Raw genomic sequence first — 15461 nt, forward strand, 5'->3', positions numbered from 1 at the left:
TTTGCTCCAGCGTAGACCAGTTTTCTTTGAGCAACCACCGCCGGTCAATCGTTCTCAAATACTTTAAGCGCTACGAGCTAGACACGGTAATCCATGCCAACTGAGAATTTTCTTTCTTTGATATTAGAAGGTACTAGGTAAAAGAGTTTTAAATTCACATTTTTAATAGACTTTAAACGTAAACTAAGCAGCAATGAAAACAAATATCTTCAACAATACTTCATATATCTATATCTCATTCATTTGGAAATCTGGCTGGTAATATTCTGATCGTTACTAAGCTAACATAATCCAAGGCAGTAAACAAGCGCAAAACTATCTGATCTTTATAAGCCTATACCCGACACCTTGAATGCCCACATTTTAAATTCTAGTTGTCATTGTTTGTTTTTCCTATAATTGACTACCTAGCTTTTACTAGAATATCATCTTCAACGACGAAATGAAATGTAACGTCACCAACCCCCGGTAGAGGTAGTACACATTAAGCTTGAAGATGGCCCAATTTTCGCGCAGACAGGTGGACAGTTTCTTCCATGGATCCGGTGCGTCCTGATACTCCCGGCTGCCGACGCTCTTGATGCAACACTTGCTCATCACCCAAAAAGCGGTCATCCGGTTCTGGGTCTTCAGGGTGGTTTCGATGCCTCGAATCAGGTCGTTCGTTTTCAACACCAGCAACATTTGCCGGTCGACCTTTTCCAGTACGTCCGAGATGTGCGGGATGACCAGTTTGCCTTCCTTTTGGATGAGTTCTTTCTGGAAATGTTAATGGGGAAAGTGTTAAGTCTCATATTGCCATGTTATATAAAAAGTAAGTAAATACCAACCTCTGCGGCGTCTTGTTTCACCCGATCGATACCACTGATCACCGAGTTCCACGGCCGGCCGGTAACCATACAGGCAAACAAACCCCACATGCTTCCTTGGACGCCCAGAGCCTGCGCGTGCTTCTTCATTCCCATCTGGTCCACCTTCAATATGCTGAGCCACAGTTTCGAGTATTCGTAGCGGAACTTCTCCGTCAGATTGGCGTACAGTCCATGATCCAGGAGTACAACCTCGGTGCCACCTTTGTCCGATTTGCGAACCAGAATGTTACCCGGATGGGGATCGCTGTGGACGAATCCCTTCAGAAAGATCATATTCGAGTAGAGTTGGCCGATTTTGTTCGCGATGTCGTACCGGTCCAGTTTCTCCCGGTCGATGTATTCGACGTCGTTGACCTGACCGCCCTTCAAAAATTCCATCATCAATACCCGGGGCGTCGTATACTGCCAGTAGATCTTCGGAATCTTGAGCCACTTGTAGTCCTTGAACATCTCGGCCACCTTTTCGGCGTTGTGACCCTCGTGTTCAAAGTCCATCTCGACCGGGAGGTTCCGTTTGGTTTCGTCCACCAGCCACTGGAATTTGAAATCCGGGAATGCCCACGATACTAATTTGACTAGCACTTCCATGGTCTTGATGTCCACGATAGAGTTCCCCCGAACGTACGGATGTTGCACTTTCACGGCAACTTCTGTTCCGTCCTTCAGGGTTGCTCGGTGCACTTGGGCCAACGAAGCCGTTCCAAGAGGTTCCGAATCGAAAGAGGAGAATATCTCCTCCGGATTCACTTTCAGATCTTGTCGGATTACTTTGTACAGATCTTCGATGGGATTCTGAGGGGCGTTACTGTGCAGAATCTTCATCGTTTGGACATACTCGTAAGGCAGGAGGTACTCCAGGGCTCCGATGTGTTGTCCTACTTTGATGTAGACCCCCCTATTGGTCCTGCACAGCTCCAGCAGTTTCTCAGCCGCCAGTTTGTGCGTTTCGCTTTTCAGCTTGAGGTAGGCTGGGTCCTTTTTGTCGGGCCACTCCTGCCGGTAGAGATTGGTTTTGTAGGTTGTAGCGATATCGAACACGGTCATACCCGCTCGGCCCAGCCGAACGATACCGATCGAGTTCACATCGTAGTCGTTAGCGTGGAGACTGAGGGCAGTTCCCACCAGGGAACCTCCCACGAAGCCGTACTTGAGCAGGCGTCTCGTCGGCCACATTGTCTAGTCGTTGGTTTAGCGTTGGATTGTCTGAGACAGTAGAAATTATCTGAAATGAAAACGAAGTAAGTTTTAGCCTTGGTTATAGCAAATATGTCGATTAAATGTATGTACCGTAAAACGGGGTATCATTGATCCGCGGGGTAAAATTGATCGGCTTGACCGACCTCATGGAATGTTCAAACAAACATGGTTTAATTGAATCAGTTTATGCTCACGAATGGTATATTGTAATCTGCCATTATTTAACTATTGAATGACATAGAATTCATGAAAATTTAATTTCATAAACATTGAAATAAATCGATTTTTCCTTAACTGTGTTTCGTAACGCAATGAGATACATTGTCAAACATTCATGGTATGAATACTAGACACGTACAATATTAGGTTAAATATCACTGTATAACTTCAATATGATATCCTTGAGTTGGGTTTAATAAACGAAACTTTTGTGAAGTGCTCTTTTTTAATAAAATATACGATTTATTCAAAGCAGGCTATCAATTTCTTAAGCCATTGCCTACCTTTAGGCGTTATTCGCCGTTTAGAGGATTTTAATCCTAAAATAACTCAAAAAGTACATAACTTGTAAGAATGTGGACTACATATTTGAAATCAGAGACCCCAAATTTAGAAAGTAAGTAAGCATTTTTAACACAAACGAACATTGACCACTGACATGATCAATGTTACCTCAAATCAACAAAATCAAAAATTTGATTTAAAAGCCTATTAAGTTTTACATTACTTATTCAAGTAGCTTAACACATACTCAGAGTGTCAGTATTTGTTTTAAAAATATAAAACAGCTAACGTTTGCTTCAACAAGAGAATTATTAGGTATCAGGTATCAATAAGTCGCCTCCAGAGGCACGTTCTTCTCTATTTAGGAAATTTGTGCCAACACAGATAGGCAAATGCCAGGAAATGGGCCATTTTACGAGACGTTTCGAATCAGCTGATCGCTCATTTCATGAATGAAAATTAGACAGGAAGTCGCGACCTAGCCCGTGAGTGTTAATATCAATATCAACAGTGTTGTCGTTTCGTAAAATAGACTATAAAGACTGTTCAATTTATAAAACGGACAACTTGCTTATGTGATATATTTCTACTTTTTTTTTATAAAATCGTTATCAGTTTTTTGCATAGCTTTCAATAGCTATTCTACAATGTAGGAAAAATAAAAAAAATATATAGAAAAAGTCCTTCATTGTGTAACTGAAGCAGTTTTCATTAGACCGGAATAAAAACCGATTGCTCAAAATTCTACCTAATTTTTTACTTACTTAACTTTTAAACTTTCATGAACTTTTTAATATATTTGAATCCAATACTATTCTACTAAAGGTAAGGCTTAATAGTTGGTCAGTAATAACTCAGCAGGCATTATCCAGTAAGACATAGTAAATTGTTTTGTTTTCAAAGAAAATGATAAGAAATTTTTATTCAAGTTTAGTAAAACTACAGATTCAGCTCAAAATTTATCCAGTGTAGTAGAGAATCGCATTCTAAATGATACCAAAAAAAATATGCTTTAAAGTACAATCTTTATCATTAATGTAGTGAAAAATTGCATATTTTTTGCTCCTTTAATGTAACTTTTCGACTTTAGAGAAGCATTATTAGTTATCTTCAACAGGGCTTGATCCAATGTACGCCATATTTGAACATAACTGCTTGTGATAATTTATTTCCGGCATCATTGGTATGCTAAATTATTACGAAAAAATAATGAAGCACTACAAATGCATATTAAAATATAACATATTGTAGTGGATCACTACAAATGCGTAATAAAATAGGACATCACATATGGACTGGACATACAACACAGAACATAAATTTCGCCCTGTTATCATAGTGGATAACAATTTTCGATGACAGGATGACGAGGTTTCATTCATGTTGTTGGTCCATCAGTCAATCATGTAATCGTATTTTCTCTGGAAGGTTGCCTTTTGTTCGCAGCATTAGTTGCTTTTATAGCTTGTGTTTTGTCTAGGAATTTCTAATCCTAAGGGAGCATCCCGATTCGGGTTTCATCACTAGAGTTCTATAACTTGAAGTCTGTGTCAGGGAATGGTTTACATCTCTAGTACTAAATCGCGGCCCGAAATGGCCTGAATGTTGGCAATCGAAATAGGATTTCGGGCCTCTATTCTGCCAGAACCTTATAAATGTGCATTAATACTAGGGGAATATTTACAAGTTAAAATAGCACATTTAACACAAAAATAAAACATGTAATAAAATTTAGGATAAATTCCAACGATATTTGGAAGAACCTTCAAAGAACGAAGCTGTATTGACTCCGATAACTGTCATGGCGCACAGTAGCCAAGCCAGTAAGTCTATCAAGAAGCGGTTTTCTGTATTTGAAATTGTATAATTTATACTTTCGACTAGATGCATTGAAACATTGTAAATTTAATAACTTTTAATTTCTTTTTTAATTTCTATAAGATTCAACTATTTTTATGCATTGCAAACATGTCCGTTTTATAAAATGAACAGTCCAGATTACTATTAAAGGGTGATACGGTCAAAATTTGGTCACACAATTTTTTTCATAACTTTATACTGCGTACACCAAAACAGCTGATTTTTGGACCAGTAATGCTACATTATATGTAGCTTATACCATAAAATTTTCATCAAAATCGATAAGTATTGGTTGATAAACCATCGACCTACCTTTTTAAAATTGTGTACAAAGGCGCTCCTTAGTAAATTTTTGGAAATTTAAGGTCAGTAAAGCACAATTTTGATTATAGAACTACCAATACTGCTCCGATTTTTATCAAAATTCTACAGTATAATACTATTATGAAAATATGTTCTTAGTAAAATTTTGAGCCATTTTGTATGAATACTTTCAAAGTTGTAGCAGTTTGAATATGAAAAAAACTGACCGGGTGCCACTTAAGAAAATATAACTTTGTAACGGCTGGATCAAATTGAATGAAATTTTACACAACATTTTGATATGCATACTTCACATACAGAAAAATTTTCATTGAAATCGGTTAAGTATCTCTGGCTCTATAAATAAAACAGTAAAAATGTGTTCTTATTTGTGAATCCTCTTTGCGCAAAATTTTAAAATTGTAGATCTCATGGTTCAACAATAACTCCGCAAATACTAGACCGATTTTGATGAAACTTTTATGGTACAAGCTACATATAATGTACCATAACTGATTCAAAAATCAGCTGTTTTGGTGTACGCAATCTAAAGTTATGAAAAAAATGTGTGACCAAAATTTGACTTGACTTGACAAAATTTGATAAAATCTGACCACCTAAACAAATATAACTTTGTAACAGCTGGATCAAATTGAATGCAATTTTAACACAACATTTTGATATGCTTTACATACAGAAAAAAATTCATTGAAATTGGTTCAGTATTTCTGGCTCTATAAATAAAAGAGTAAAAATGTGTTCTTATTTTTTTATCCTCTTTGTACAACATTTTAAAAATGCAGTTTTCAGGATTCACAATATCTCCGCAAATACTCAACCGATTTTGATGAAAATTGTATGGTATAAGCTACATATAATGTACCATTACTCTTCCAAAAATCAGCTGTTTTGGTGTACGCAGTCTCAAGTTATGAAACAAATTGTGTGGCCAAATTTTGACCGTATCACCCTTTATACATACAGTGTCGGACAAAACAATAAGACCACCAGTCATTTTTCATACAAAATGGCCAAGTTTGATGATGTGATTCTCGCTTTCTAGTGAACCGATTTGGATGAAATTTTGACAGTTGCCATGGAGATGCGTGAATTTTGATTTGTATTTAGTTGATTGAGTTCAGTTCAATCCCTACATTCACTACAAGAAAAGTTACATATACACGAAACTACTGAATAATAGGGCTAGTGCTGAAATTAAAGGGGCCATTTAAGGTGTCTTACTGCATCACTAAGTTTTCAAACAAATCATTGACTTTTTGCTTTTCAATGATTGTTTGCCTCGCATTTTTGAAGTGATAAAAAACTGTCAATTCTGCAGCAACGCAGCAGAAAAAGTATCATCGCAATCACTGCAAGTGAGCATATAGGATGATACTTTTTCATACGAATATTCGCTTTGGTGGCACAGAATTATCACTTTGAAATTTTGAGGCTCATATCCAACATGGCTGCCAATGCTGATGACGCCGTAAAAAGCCTTAAACTTGGGGACATTTTTATTTAATTGATGATGATTTTGTACCCACCATCAGCGCAAGGATTACCTATGGCTGCAGAGTCATACGACCGGAAGGGAATGATCTACCTGATGTTTTGTTGTAGCAGAGTAAGCTAAATTTACTGGAAACCTTCGGAAGACAACACGATGATTGTTATCGGATATTTTTATTTAATTGACCACAAATAATAATCATAAAAATCTGGTGGTCAATTTAATTTGTTTTATCCAGAGTTTAAAATTTTCATTTTCAATGAGTGAAATTCAACGTGAATTTTGAAGATTCTCAACTGAGGGATAAAAAAATCATTTTGGTGAATGATTTTTTTCACTATTCCTTCATTTTTCTGTCACTGGCAATTTTCACTGAGAAATAAAACTGGACCGTAACTCCCGATTATACTTCCAATAACCTCAAAACTTGTGTATAGTAGTTAATTAGAATATAAATTATGTTCTCTATTTGTCCATTAAGTCGGATTGTGCGTTTGTTAACAGAAATTGGGCATTTTACGACGTGTGAAAAAATATTCGTGACAGAGAATTGAATGAAAAAAGAGGGGCATTCAGCTGACAATGAATGTGGCCAAACACGAATGAAAAAATGAGAATGTCAATCTTCACTTACAATCTTCGATTTTTTTACTCTCTGGTTTTATCGCACCGTATATCTGTAACTTTGGAAGTAGTGAACAGAACTTAATCAATTCAATACTGTAGGGATCATAAGGGATAATGAAAAAAAAAAAGAAAATCAATGTACTCAATTTGAATTAAAAAAGAACGATGCTGGTTATAAAGATGGATCTTAGGAGGCTGAGCGAGTGCAGAAAAATGAAATGTCAGTTTGTTGGATACTTTTCACGAGAATACATGTGCTTTGATGAACATTAGTAAAAATAGAATTTATTATTGTTGTTTCTTTTGAAATGGAAGTGATCCCAAAGTTGTCCCAAAGTGTAGTGTGGGATAACTCATTTAGCTGCTGGATGGAGCCGATATCCGGTCACTACAAATACAAATCAAAATTCCCGTAATTCGATGTCGACTACCTAAATATCAGCCAAATCGGTTTACTAGAACCCGAGTACCATATAGTCAAACTTAGCCATTTTGTATAAAATAGGACCGGTGGTCTTATTGTTTTGTCCGACACTGTGTTGTTGATATATCGACAATGATTCTTCATAAGGGCCTAAAGGGGTCATTAGACTGTTTGTCATAATGACAAATATTTGCCATTGTAGTCCGACATTCATCCGAGGTTGCCATGATTTATGTTGTGTTGGTCATTTGTTGGGCTTGTTTGGCCAAATATTTGTCATGTCTAATGGGACCTTAACTGACTTGATCGATTTCTCTTCGTCGACTCTCTCTTTCGCTAATAACTTGATCAAAACAAACAAAATCATTATTCTTTTTGTTTCTATAGCAACATGTAGTCGTCTTCTTCGCATTTCAACCAAAAAATCTTTGGAAAACTCAATACACATTCTGTGATAACACAAAGAGAGGATCGATGAAGAGAACTCGAAAATGTCAGTTAGGCCCAATTGAAAAATCAGTGTTGATATATGACACATTCCAGCGTAACGGGACACCGCGAGGAACTAACTTTCGTGAACAAATGACGTCTGCAATCGAACGCAATGTTCATGAACATATGGTTTAACAGGTTTTATAACAAGCTTATTAGATGTACTTCCTGATGCAATATTTGTTCTATGGGGTTTTGGTTCCAATTTACATAATATAACATGTTACATTTCGTAACGGGACACCATCGCAGAAATCTTCTTTTTAAAATTTTCAAACTGAAATGCGTATATCAGCTCTGTTATGAGGTTTTGAATAATAGAGTCTTCTAGACATTTCTTCTTTGGATTGATGTGAACAAGATTGCCGAAGTGAGTTTTACTGAGAAATGCATAGTTTCGGAAATATTATTGATTTAGTTTTGGGAGCGCAGCGTTACGCTCGCGTGAAAACAGTGTTTTACAAATGGTGTCCCGTTACGGCTAAAGACATCTAGTTGTAGATCAAATGCTTTGCTAGATAGAATGTTGGTGTCTTCGGCAATGTTTTTCAGACTGATGGTAGCTGTCCGACAGGACACAAATAGGCCTTCAAAACCACTCTGGCCCTATGGTGGCCATCGGAATGGGCCCTGAGGAACCTGTTTCGATGTTTATTTAACCTTCACGTACCCGATTCCCGACAACTCATTTGCAAAATGCTGGCATTTCGTCAATTTTCATCCGATTTTTTTTTTAAATTGCTTTCAATTGATTATAAATTGATGCTAGTTTATTATACTCAAGTGGCCGTGCAATATCCGGAACCATTCCGCCGATATTCCGGATTGTGCAGGGGTCAGGGGGTGTTCAAAATGGCTAAAAGTGATTATTTCGAGTGTTGTTGTGTTTGAACCATCGATTTTCAGCGAAATTTTTGTTGCGAACAGTGAAACACAGCTGCTGTAACCAGATTGGAATAAGTTGGCCCATCCGAATCCCTGTGACAAGTTCCGCGGGGCCTCATTGGGGACACTTCTGGTTTTCAACCTAAACATGCCGTGCGACATATCAATCTTCATGATTTCGAATGACTGAGTCAGAAACGATAGACTGAAGTATGTATCAACTAATTTGGCCACCCCGAAACATATAGCACAGGTTCCACAGGGATGTCATCGGGGACATTTCTAGTTTGCAACCAAAACACGCCGAGCGACGTGTCAATCTTCATGATTTCGAAAGAATGGGATAGAAAAAAAATGACTTAAATATGTATCAACTAATATGGCCGCTCCGTAACACCTGGAGCAGGTTCCGCGGGGGCCTCTAAAACACAATAACACACACAAAATAATCACTTGTAGCCATTTGGGAAAACAGATCCCTTCCCCACCCCTTGACCACAGTACAACCCGGAATATCTCCGAAATGGTTCCGGATAAAACATGGCCACTTGAGTGTAATACACTCTAAAAATTCTTCACGTCCGAACCACGTGAAATTTCATGTAACCGACCTAGATTCTCAAAATCACATAAGTTACGTGATTCATGTAACTTTTATCTGCTTCCCACTTCATGTTTACTCGAAAGTTTAGTAACATTGATCACATTTAAACGTGGACAGCTTCGGTGCCTTTGTGTTAGTGTGTTTGTGAGTTTGACATTTCCGCGAACCAGACTGGAAACAAGGTTTACGTGGATTTCATGTATGCAGAAATAAACCAATATGGCGTCTACAAACAAATTAATCAACGATCTGCTAACTGATCTGAAGTTTTCGAGTAGTTTGTTGTATTTTATAGAAGGTAAAGGTTTACAATTAAAGAATTGACTTAATTTAACATCGTATTAATTCACCATCAGAATCTTTCTGTTTTCAAATATTTCAGAACGCGGCATTGGAATTTTACGGTGACTGAAGATCAACTTAAGCAAATTTTGTAGCTCTTCGAAAACGAGAACTTGGTGCCAAGAAACGCTGAGTTGTTTTCTCCTATTGAGACCTGAAGAATCGGAATGTAAGTCTAACTATTCGATCATTGGTAAATTTTTCCATTTTTACCAATCGAAGTGCAGCTAACGATTCAACGTTCCAGGTTCCACATTCTCGACCCAACAAATAATAGTGATCAACAAGAAGTGCATCCGTCCGAAGCGCCAGATGATGACCAACCGATTTCTTCAGAAGATGAAGCGTTCGCCACTGTAGATCATTACGGCCCGGCCCAGGTCGGCCATCCATGGAAGCCCCTATCAACAGATTCAGTTGTGACCCCCCGCCGTGACAGCTTGTGTTCCGGAAGCTTGCATCATGTGATTCGTGAATAATTGATTAAAATAAATAGACGATTTTAGATTGACTTTTTTCCGGATCTGTACTGAGTTATTTTGACTAAAAAGTCACGTAAAAATGACACGAAAGAAATTTAAAACGGAATAACATTTCAGGTAAAATTTACGTAGTTTTCATGTGGAAGTTATTGACAATATCACGTCAATATTACCGGAAAATCATGTCTGATTTACTTGACTTTTCATGTGAACTATCGGATTCAATTTTTCTTTGGGTTACGTGTCATTCCGGTAAAACTTACATGAAAAAGTGGATGGACGAAAACTACCTATGTTTTCATGTAAATCGGACGTGAAAACTTTTCAGAGTGTAAATAAGCACCAATTTATGCTCGATCCAGAGCGACTTAAAAAAAAAGGATGAAAATTGACGAAATGCCAGTATTTTGAAAATGAGTTATCGGGGGTCGGGTACGTGAAGTTTAATTGTATCTCCAAAACTATGGTTGTGCAACGTCTCTATCTTCGCGGTTTTTCCACATTCTACATTATAATGATCCAAAGAAGATTTAATGATATCTATAGTACATTCTTCCAACACAGTCTTTTCAAGCATATGTCGCATGTTGCTTTAATCCTCTATTTGAAGGCTCATGTGCCTTGAGAATAAATGAACCAATTTTATTTGAAATAAATTTTACATTTCAAAGGGGATTTTTCTTTTTTACTATGTTAGTTTTGGGGAACCGTTAAACTCGCGGTTTGGTCGAGGTTAGAGAAAACAATGTTTTATTGTGGAAGCGATGGGATTATGGGGGCTTTCCGTTGATATTTAGCTAACGACAACCAGTAACAATACAAACGAATTTCGAGAAGAAAAAAAGGTTGACAACCAAAACGGCAAGAGGGAGGTCGCTAGACTTTTAATCAATGGTTACTAATTTATGTAGTCACAAAAAGTAATGCAATGCCATCTTCGTGGTGCATTTTATTTTATTTTTTCAATAAGAATATAAGCTTCGTCATAAAAGTAAATTATACGGCTAGTTATACGGTGATTAATGGGGAAAAAAGGAATGCCAACCATCACTTCGGGATTTTCATGTTTTGAACGTTGTGTGATTCTATGAGCCTTTTTATACATCATGGTGGTAATTCATAGGATATATTGAAAAAGTTATAGCATTCAAAGAGTATGCTGTCACCACAAAACTTAATAAAATATCACTTGTTATACTGATCCGTCAGAATACCTGCCATTTCTTCACGTAGTTTTCGTAGAGCTGAGAAGCGGGCTTTGTTCCAGTAGGGCCGTTATCTCAAGAAGGATAGCGTAAATATATACCACCTACAATATCATTTCATCATGGTTACAGTTTTTTGGTTAAATATTTGATTAAACCAAATTTATTTATCCACTTATGAATGTCTTTAAAATTTTCGTAACGGGACACCATGTCTACGTACCCATTGTAACGCCTAATATAACGTGTCGATCAAGTTAACCCATATGTTGAAAGAAAGGTCTCCACGAGTACTAAGAGAATCCTGAAAATCATTTTTCTAAAGTTCGTAATAAATTAGTTATTACAACAAATGTGCTATTTTCGTAACGGGACACCATTAAATTGCGGCAATTGCTAAAAGTGCTTAAAACACATCTAAACCCATTTTTATGAAAAGTTGAATTTGGGTGTATGAAATATACATTATTATACTACATTTACAAAAAATAGATATAATGTTTTTGAACTTTCATATGCAAGCAGGCATATTTGAAGCTTATCAATGAAAAATTTCATTTTTCTTACATAAAATGCTTTTACTTCACCAAACTATTTAAATACGTTACCAGTCAAATTTTAAGTAAAACAAATAGTTTTCATAAGATTGAATCTACCCTTTTTCATATGCTGGAAAGCTTGGGGCAAAAAAATCACTTTGAAATTTCACACCCTTGGCGTAGAAGTGCGTGGAATGTGTCATATATGTGCAACACTGTATTTCTAGATTGAGTTTAAATAAGGGCGAAAGTAACATGAGAGAGTTCTCTTCATCGACTCTCTCTTCTGCAAAATACAGTGACAAAATGCAAATTCAATCGAACTTTTTTACATTTAGACGCCAGATTGCATCGCAACCTAGCGATTTATGGCCAAAAAGTTCAATCATACTTGCATCTTGTCACTTTAATTTGAAGAAGAGAAAGTCGATGAAGAGAACTCTTTCATGTTACTTTCGCCCTTATTTAAACTCAATCTAGATTTTGTCTTTTGATAGTTAGGCTGACACAAATTTCGATTTTCTCTTATGTCACCGCCCCCTCGGAAAATTTTGATCGAAATTCAACATTTTGAGGGGGGACACCAATAAAATATTCAAGAAATTTTAAAATTTTAAGGTGAAATTAGAGTTGCACAGAAAATTTCTTAACAAATCCGATGAGTTTATAGATTTTGCCGAATTGTTTGGGTATTTCTTCGTCAAATACATTTATTATTTTTGTCCTCCCCCTTAGCGAGCCAACGAGTATTGTGACAAAAGAAGAAAATGAGATTTGTTCCGGCCTTATCTTGTTTATTATCCAGATTGTTACCTAACAGCGTGCTCTACATCATCCTGGATTAAGACGGCTGATGTGTTACCCGGGAATTGTTACATCCGATCATATCGCCGAACAATCCCAGGATGGAAACTTTTCACCTGCAGTCTGGCCACGCCAGGGGTGCACAGGATTCAAAGTAAGTGAAAACAAAGTTTGATTTTGCTTTAAATTTCATTTCCAATCAACTTGACGGAATGACGAAATAGATATTCGGAATTTAAGACAAAATGAATAAGTAGTTTCAATATATTCATTTCACTACGAATGTTTAAATTCAATACCTTGATAATCTTGATAATGCTAGAACAAATTGGGGTTTTAAACACAAAGTATAGGATGAGGATACACAATACACCAAAATTAAACCAGTGGGCCATAAAGTTCACTCGCCAAAGCTTTCTATTTAGGCCTATACCCTGTACCCAACACCCCCACTCATATGACGACACATATGTTGCCATGTTTTGTAACTTTCTTTGTCATTTCGCGGAACCACTGTACATGATATACCTAGATACATACCTATGCACTAAAATAACTTACAACAATTTCAAAATCAAAAACGACTCAATTTTGCCCCAAGCACAGATCTGTAACCTGTTGCGAAATGATATCAATCAAGGGCACCATATCACATCCCACACCTGTCTGCTCGGGCGATTCTGGTTTCGCGCTATTGCGAAGAGTGATATTGACCTTGTGACGTTGACACATCCGCGTGTTTCCCTGCCCGGTGCGCAACAAGTCCCACAAGTCGTCCAAAATCACACCCGCCTCTTTTCAGGATCCTACGCATAGCGATAGTCCATATGCTAATAACTTTCAGATGCTCAGTTCCTTCTCGCGATGAAACTGTATAATTATTCATACCACACACCGAAAAAAAAAACTTGTTTCATAGTCAATGCCGCCAATCCTCTTCGGAAGGCCTTGCTTTTACCTGGCCCGCAAGCAGCGTGGAATGCAAACACTAAATACTTTTCAAACAGACACACAACGCAGTCATATCCAGCTTAGCTGGTCTTCATTCGCGTGTTGGACATTCGTCGACCATCATTCGATTCGGGCTTACGTAAATTAGGTACACGATCGTCCAATTTGGTGGCCTTAGTCGTTCTTACCCGGTCCGTGCACCGATGCCTTTCGCTTCCCCTGCTTGAGAACTCTCGATTGATGTGCAAATTTGTCACGATAGCTCCATTTTCGGGTGGTAAAAGACAAAAATTTCACTTCGATTGTGTTGACAGTGCAGCACTAGGTATTTAAATAAAATTATGAATGAAGAAAGTAAACACGCGCACGCTTACGCATCAGCAGCCGTCAGTGGCTGATGCTTGAATGAATTCAAGTGCGTGGCGGTGGGAGTGAAATCGCATGTGTCGCGGTCAGGGCTGGCAGCACATTATGGACAATCGATCAACAACATTGCGATTTTTATGTGTTTGGCATGTGTAGTTGGCAATCTGCATGCAGTTATTTTTTTTTTTTTTTTCTAAATTCAACAAAATAACCTATAAATGAAACAGTTTTACATTATGAACAATTATTACAGAAAAATATTGTTTTTTTTTATCGAATGTACAACAATTTCTCCTTACCAAAATAGTTCTGGCACTCTGGCATCCCTGCTGATGCATGAATGAAATAAAGAAAAAGAACGAGCGAGACAGAAAATGCACTTGAAAGCAAAAATGACGTTTCGGATTTTGTTTTTTGTCGGAGACGCGACATTTTTTGTCGCGCGACCACGGTGCATGTTGCGTGGCTGTAGCATGCGAAGTGCACGGAAAACTGCCTTTGGGTGAATTTTATTAATAGCAAAAGATATTATGCTTTTGGTCGAAATACGAAGTGACCGAACGTGCGAAAATTGATTTTTAACCTACTTAGAAATGTCGCAACTCAATTTGGATTAGTGCATATTGTTGCTCTTAATTAGCTTAATGATGCGCAACAGAAAAAATAGATTCAAATTTACTTCGCAGCTGCAACTTCGCATGTGCTTCTAGCGACGACTTCGATTTGGTGGTGCGACGATAATAGTACCCGAGCAGGAGTTCTCCTGCTATTTATTTTAAAGCTATTTTAAAATGGCTGAATTGATTGATTGATTGATTTGTCTCTATTAAAGAGACTTTCAGCCCTTGCAAAATAGCTGAAGAATAACAAACTGCACAGCAAAAAATAAATGCAACCCACCCGATGTAATTGGGTTTTTAAATTATGAAAAATTTATTGATTTTTTGATTTTATACGAAAGAGCACCTTTTTCTAAGCCACTATGATTTTTTTCAGATTTTTAGATCCTTATTTTGGTACCTAAAATCAATTCCAAAGAGATTTATTGAAATTACCTTTTGACAGCTGGGTAACTGTTTGACAGCTCCGCCCAGTACAAACTGCGACGAGGGGTGATTTGACAAATCGCTCCCATACAAACTTCAAATTGTGGGCTCCAAAACTTGTGAAAATTTGGATTTCGGCTCAGTTTGACATGCAGACAGTGATGGAAAACAGTGAGGAATGCAGCTGAGTAGACACAAACGCAAAGCTATCCTATACGTGAACAACAGAAGCCAGAATATATTCGCACTTCCTTCACTCGCGAGCTAACGAAGCTGGTCGCACTCGTGATTGATTCGCGAAGCAGCTCTGAACATTTTTCAATTATGTGAAAAAACGAATTTACACGGCCGACAGATTAACTTTTCAGGAACAATAAAGCACTAAACACTACTATCTGATGGATAATTACTTGTTTTGCTATTAAAATCGCACTAAAATGCAATT

The 15461-nt window shown here is 37.4% G+C and overlaps 2 protein-coding genes across 2 annotated transcripts in view; both read right to left on the bottom strand.

Moving 5' to 3' along the window:
• The window catches only part of LOC109403726 (sodium-dependent transporter bedraggled), a 358384-nt gene that overhangs the window by 152045 nt on the left and 190878 nt on the right, over nt 1–15461 (bottom strand). The gene's annotated exons all lie outside the window — the stretch shown is intronic.
• LOC109426430 (aarF domain-containing kinase 1) lies at nt 139–14017 on the bottom strand. The gene is made up of 3 exons (XM_019701938.3): nt 13793–14017; nt 831–2094; nt 139–759 (listed from the first exon to the last, which is right to left on the bottom strand). Exons 2-3 carry the CDS (start codon nt 2043–2045, stop codon nt 418–420), a joined length of 1557 nt encoding a protein of 518 aa, XP_019557483.1. The 5' UTR covers nt 2046–2094; nt 13793–14017; the 3' UTR covers nt 139–417.

This window comes from Aedes albopictus, chromosome 3, assembly GCF_035046485.1.
Source record: "Aedes albopictus strain Foshan chromosome 3, AalbF5, whole genome shotgun sequence".
NCBI classification, from domain to species: domain Eukaryota; kingdom Metazoa; phylum Arthropoda; class Insecta; order Diptera; family Culicidae; genus Aedes; species Aedes albopictus.

Excerpts from the sequence above, each read along its gene's own strand:
- LOC109426430 (XM_019701938.3), bottom strand. The coding sequence starts at position 2,045 with ATGTGGCCGACGAGACGCCTGCTCAAGTACGGCTTCGTGGGAGGTTCC. Across the intron at positions 760-830 it reads TGAAACAAGACGCCGCAGAG|AAAGAACTCATCCAAAAGGA; the intron begins GTTGGTATTTAC and ends TAACATTTCCAG.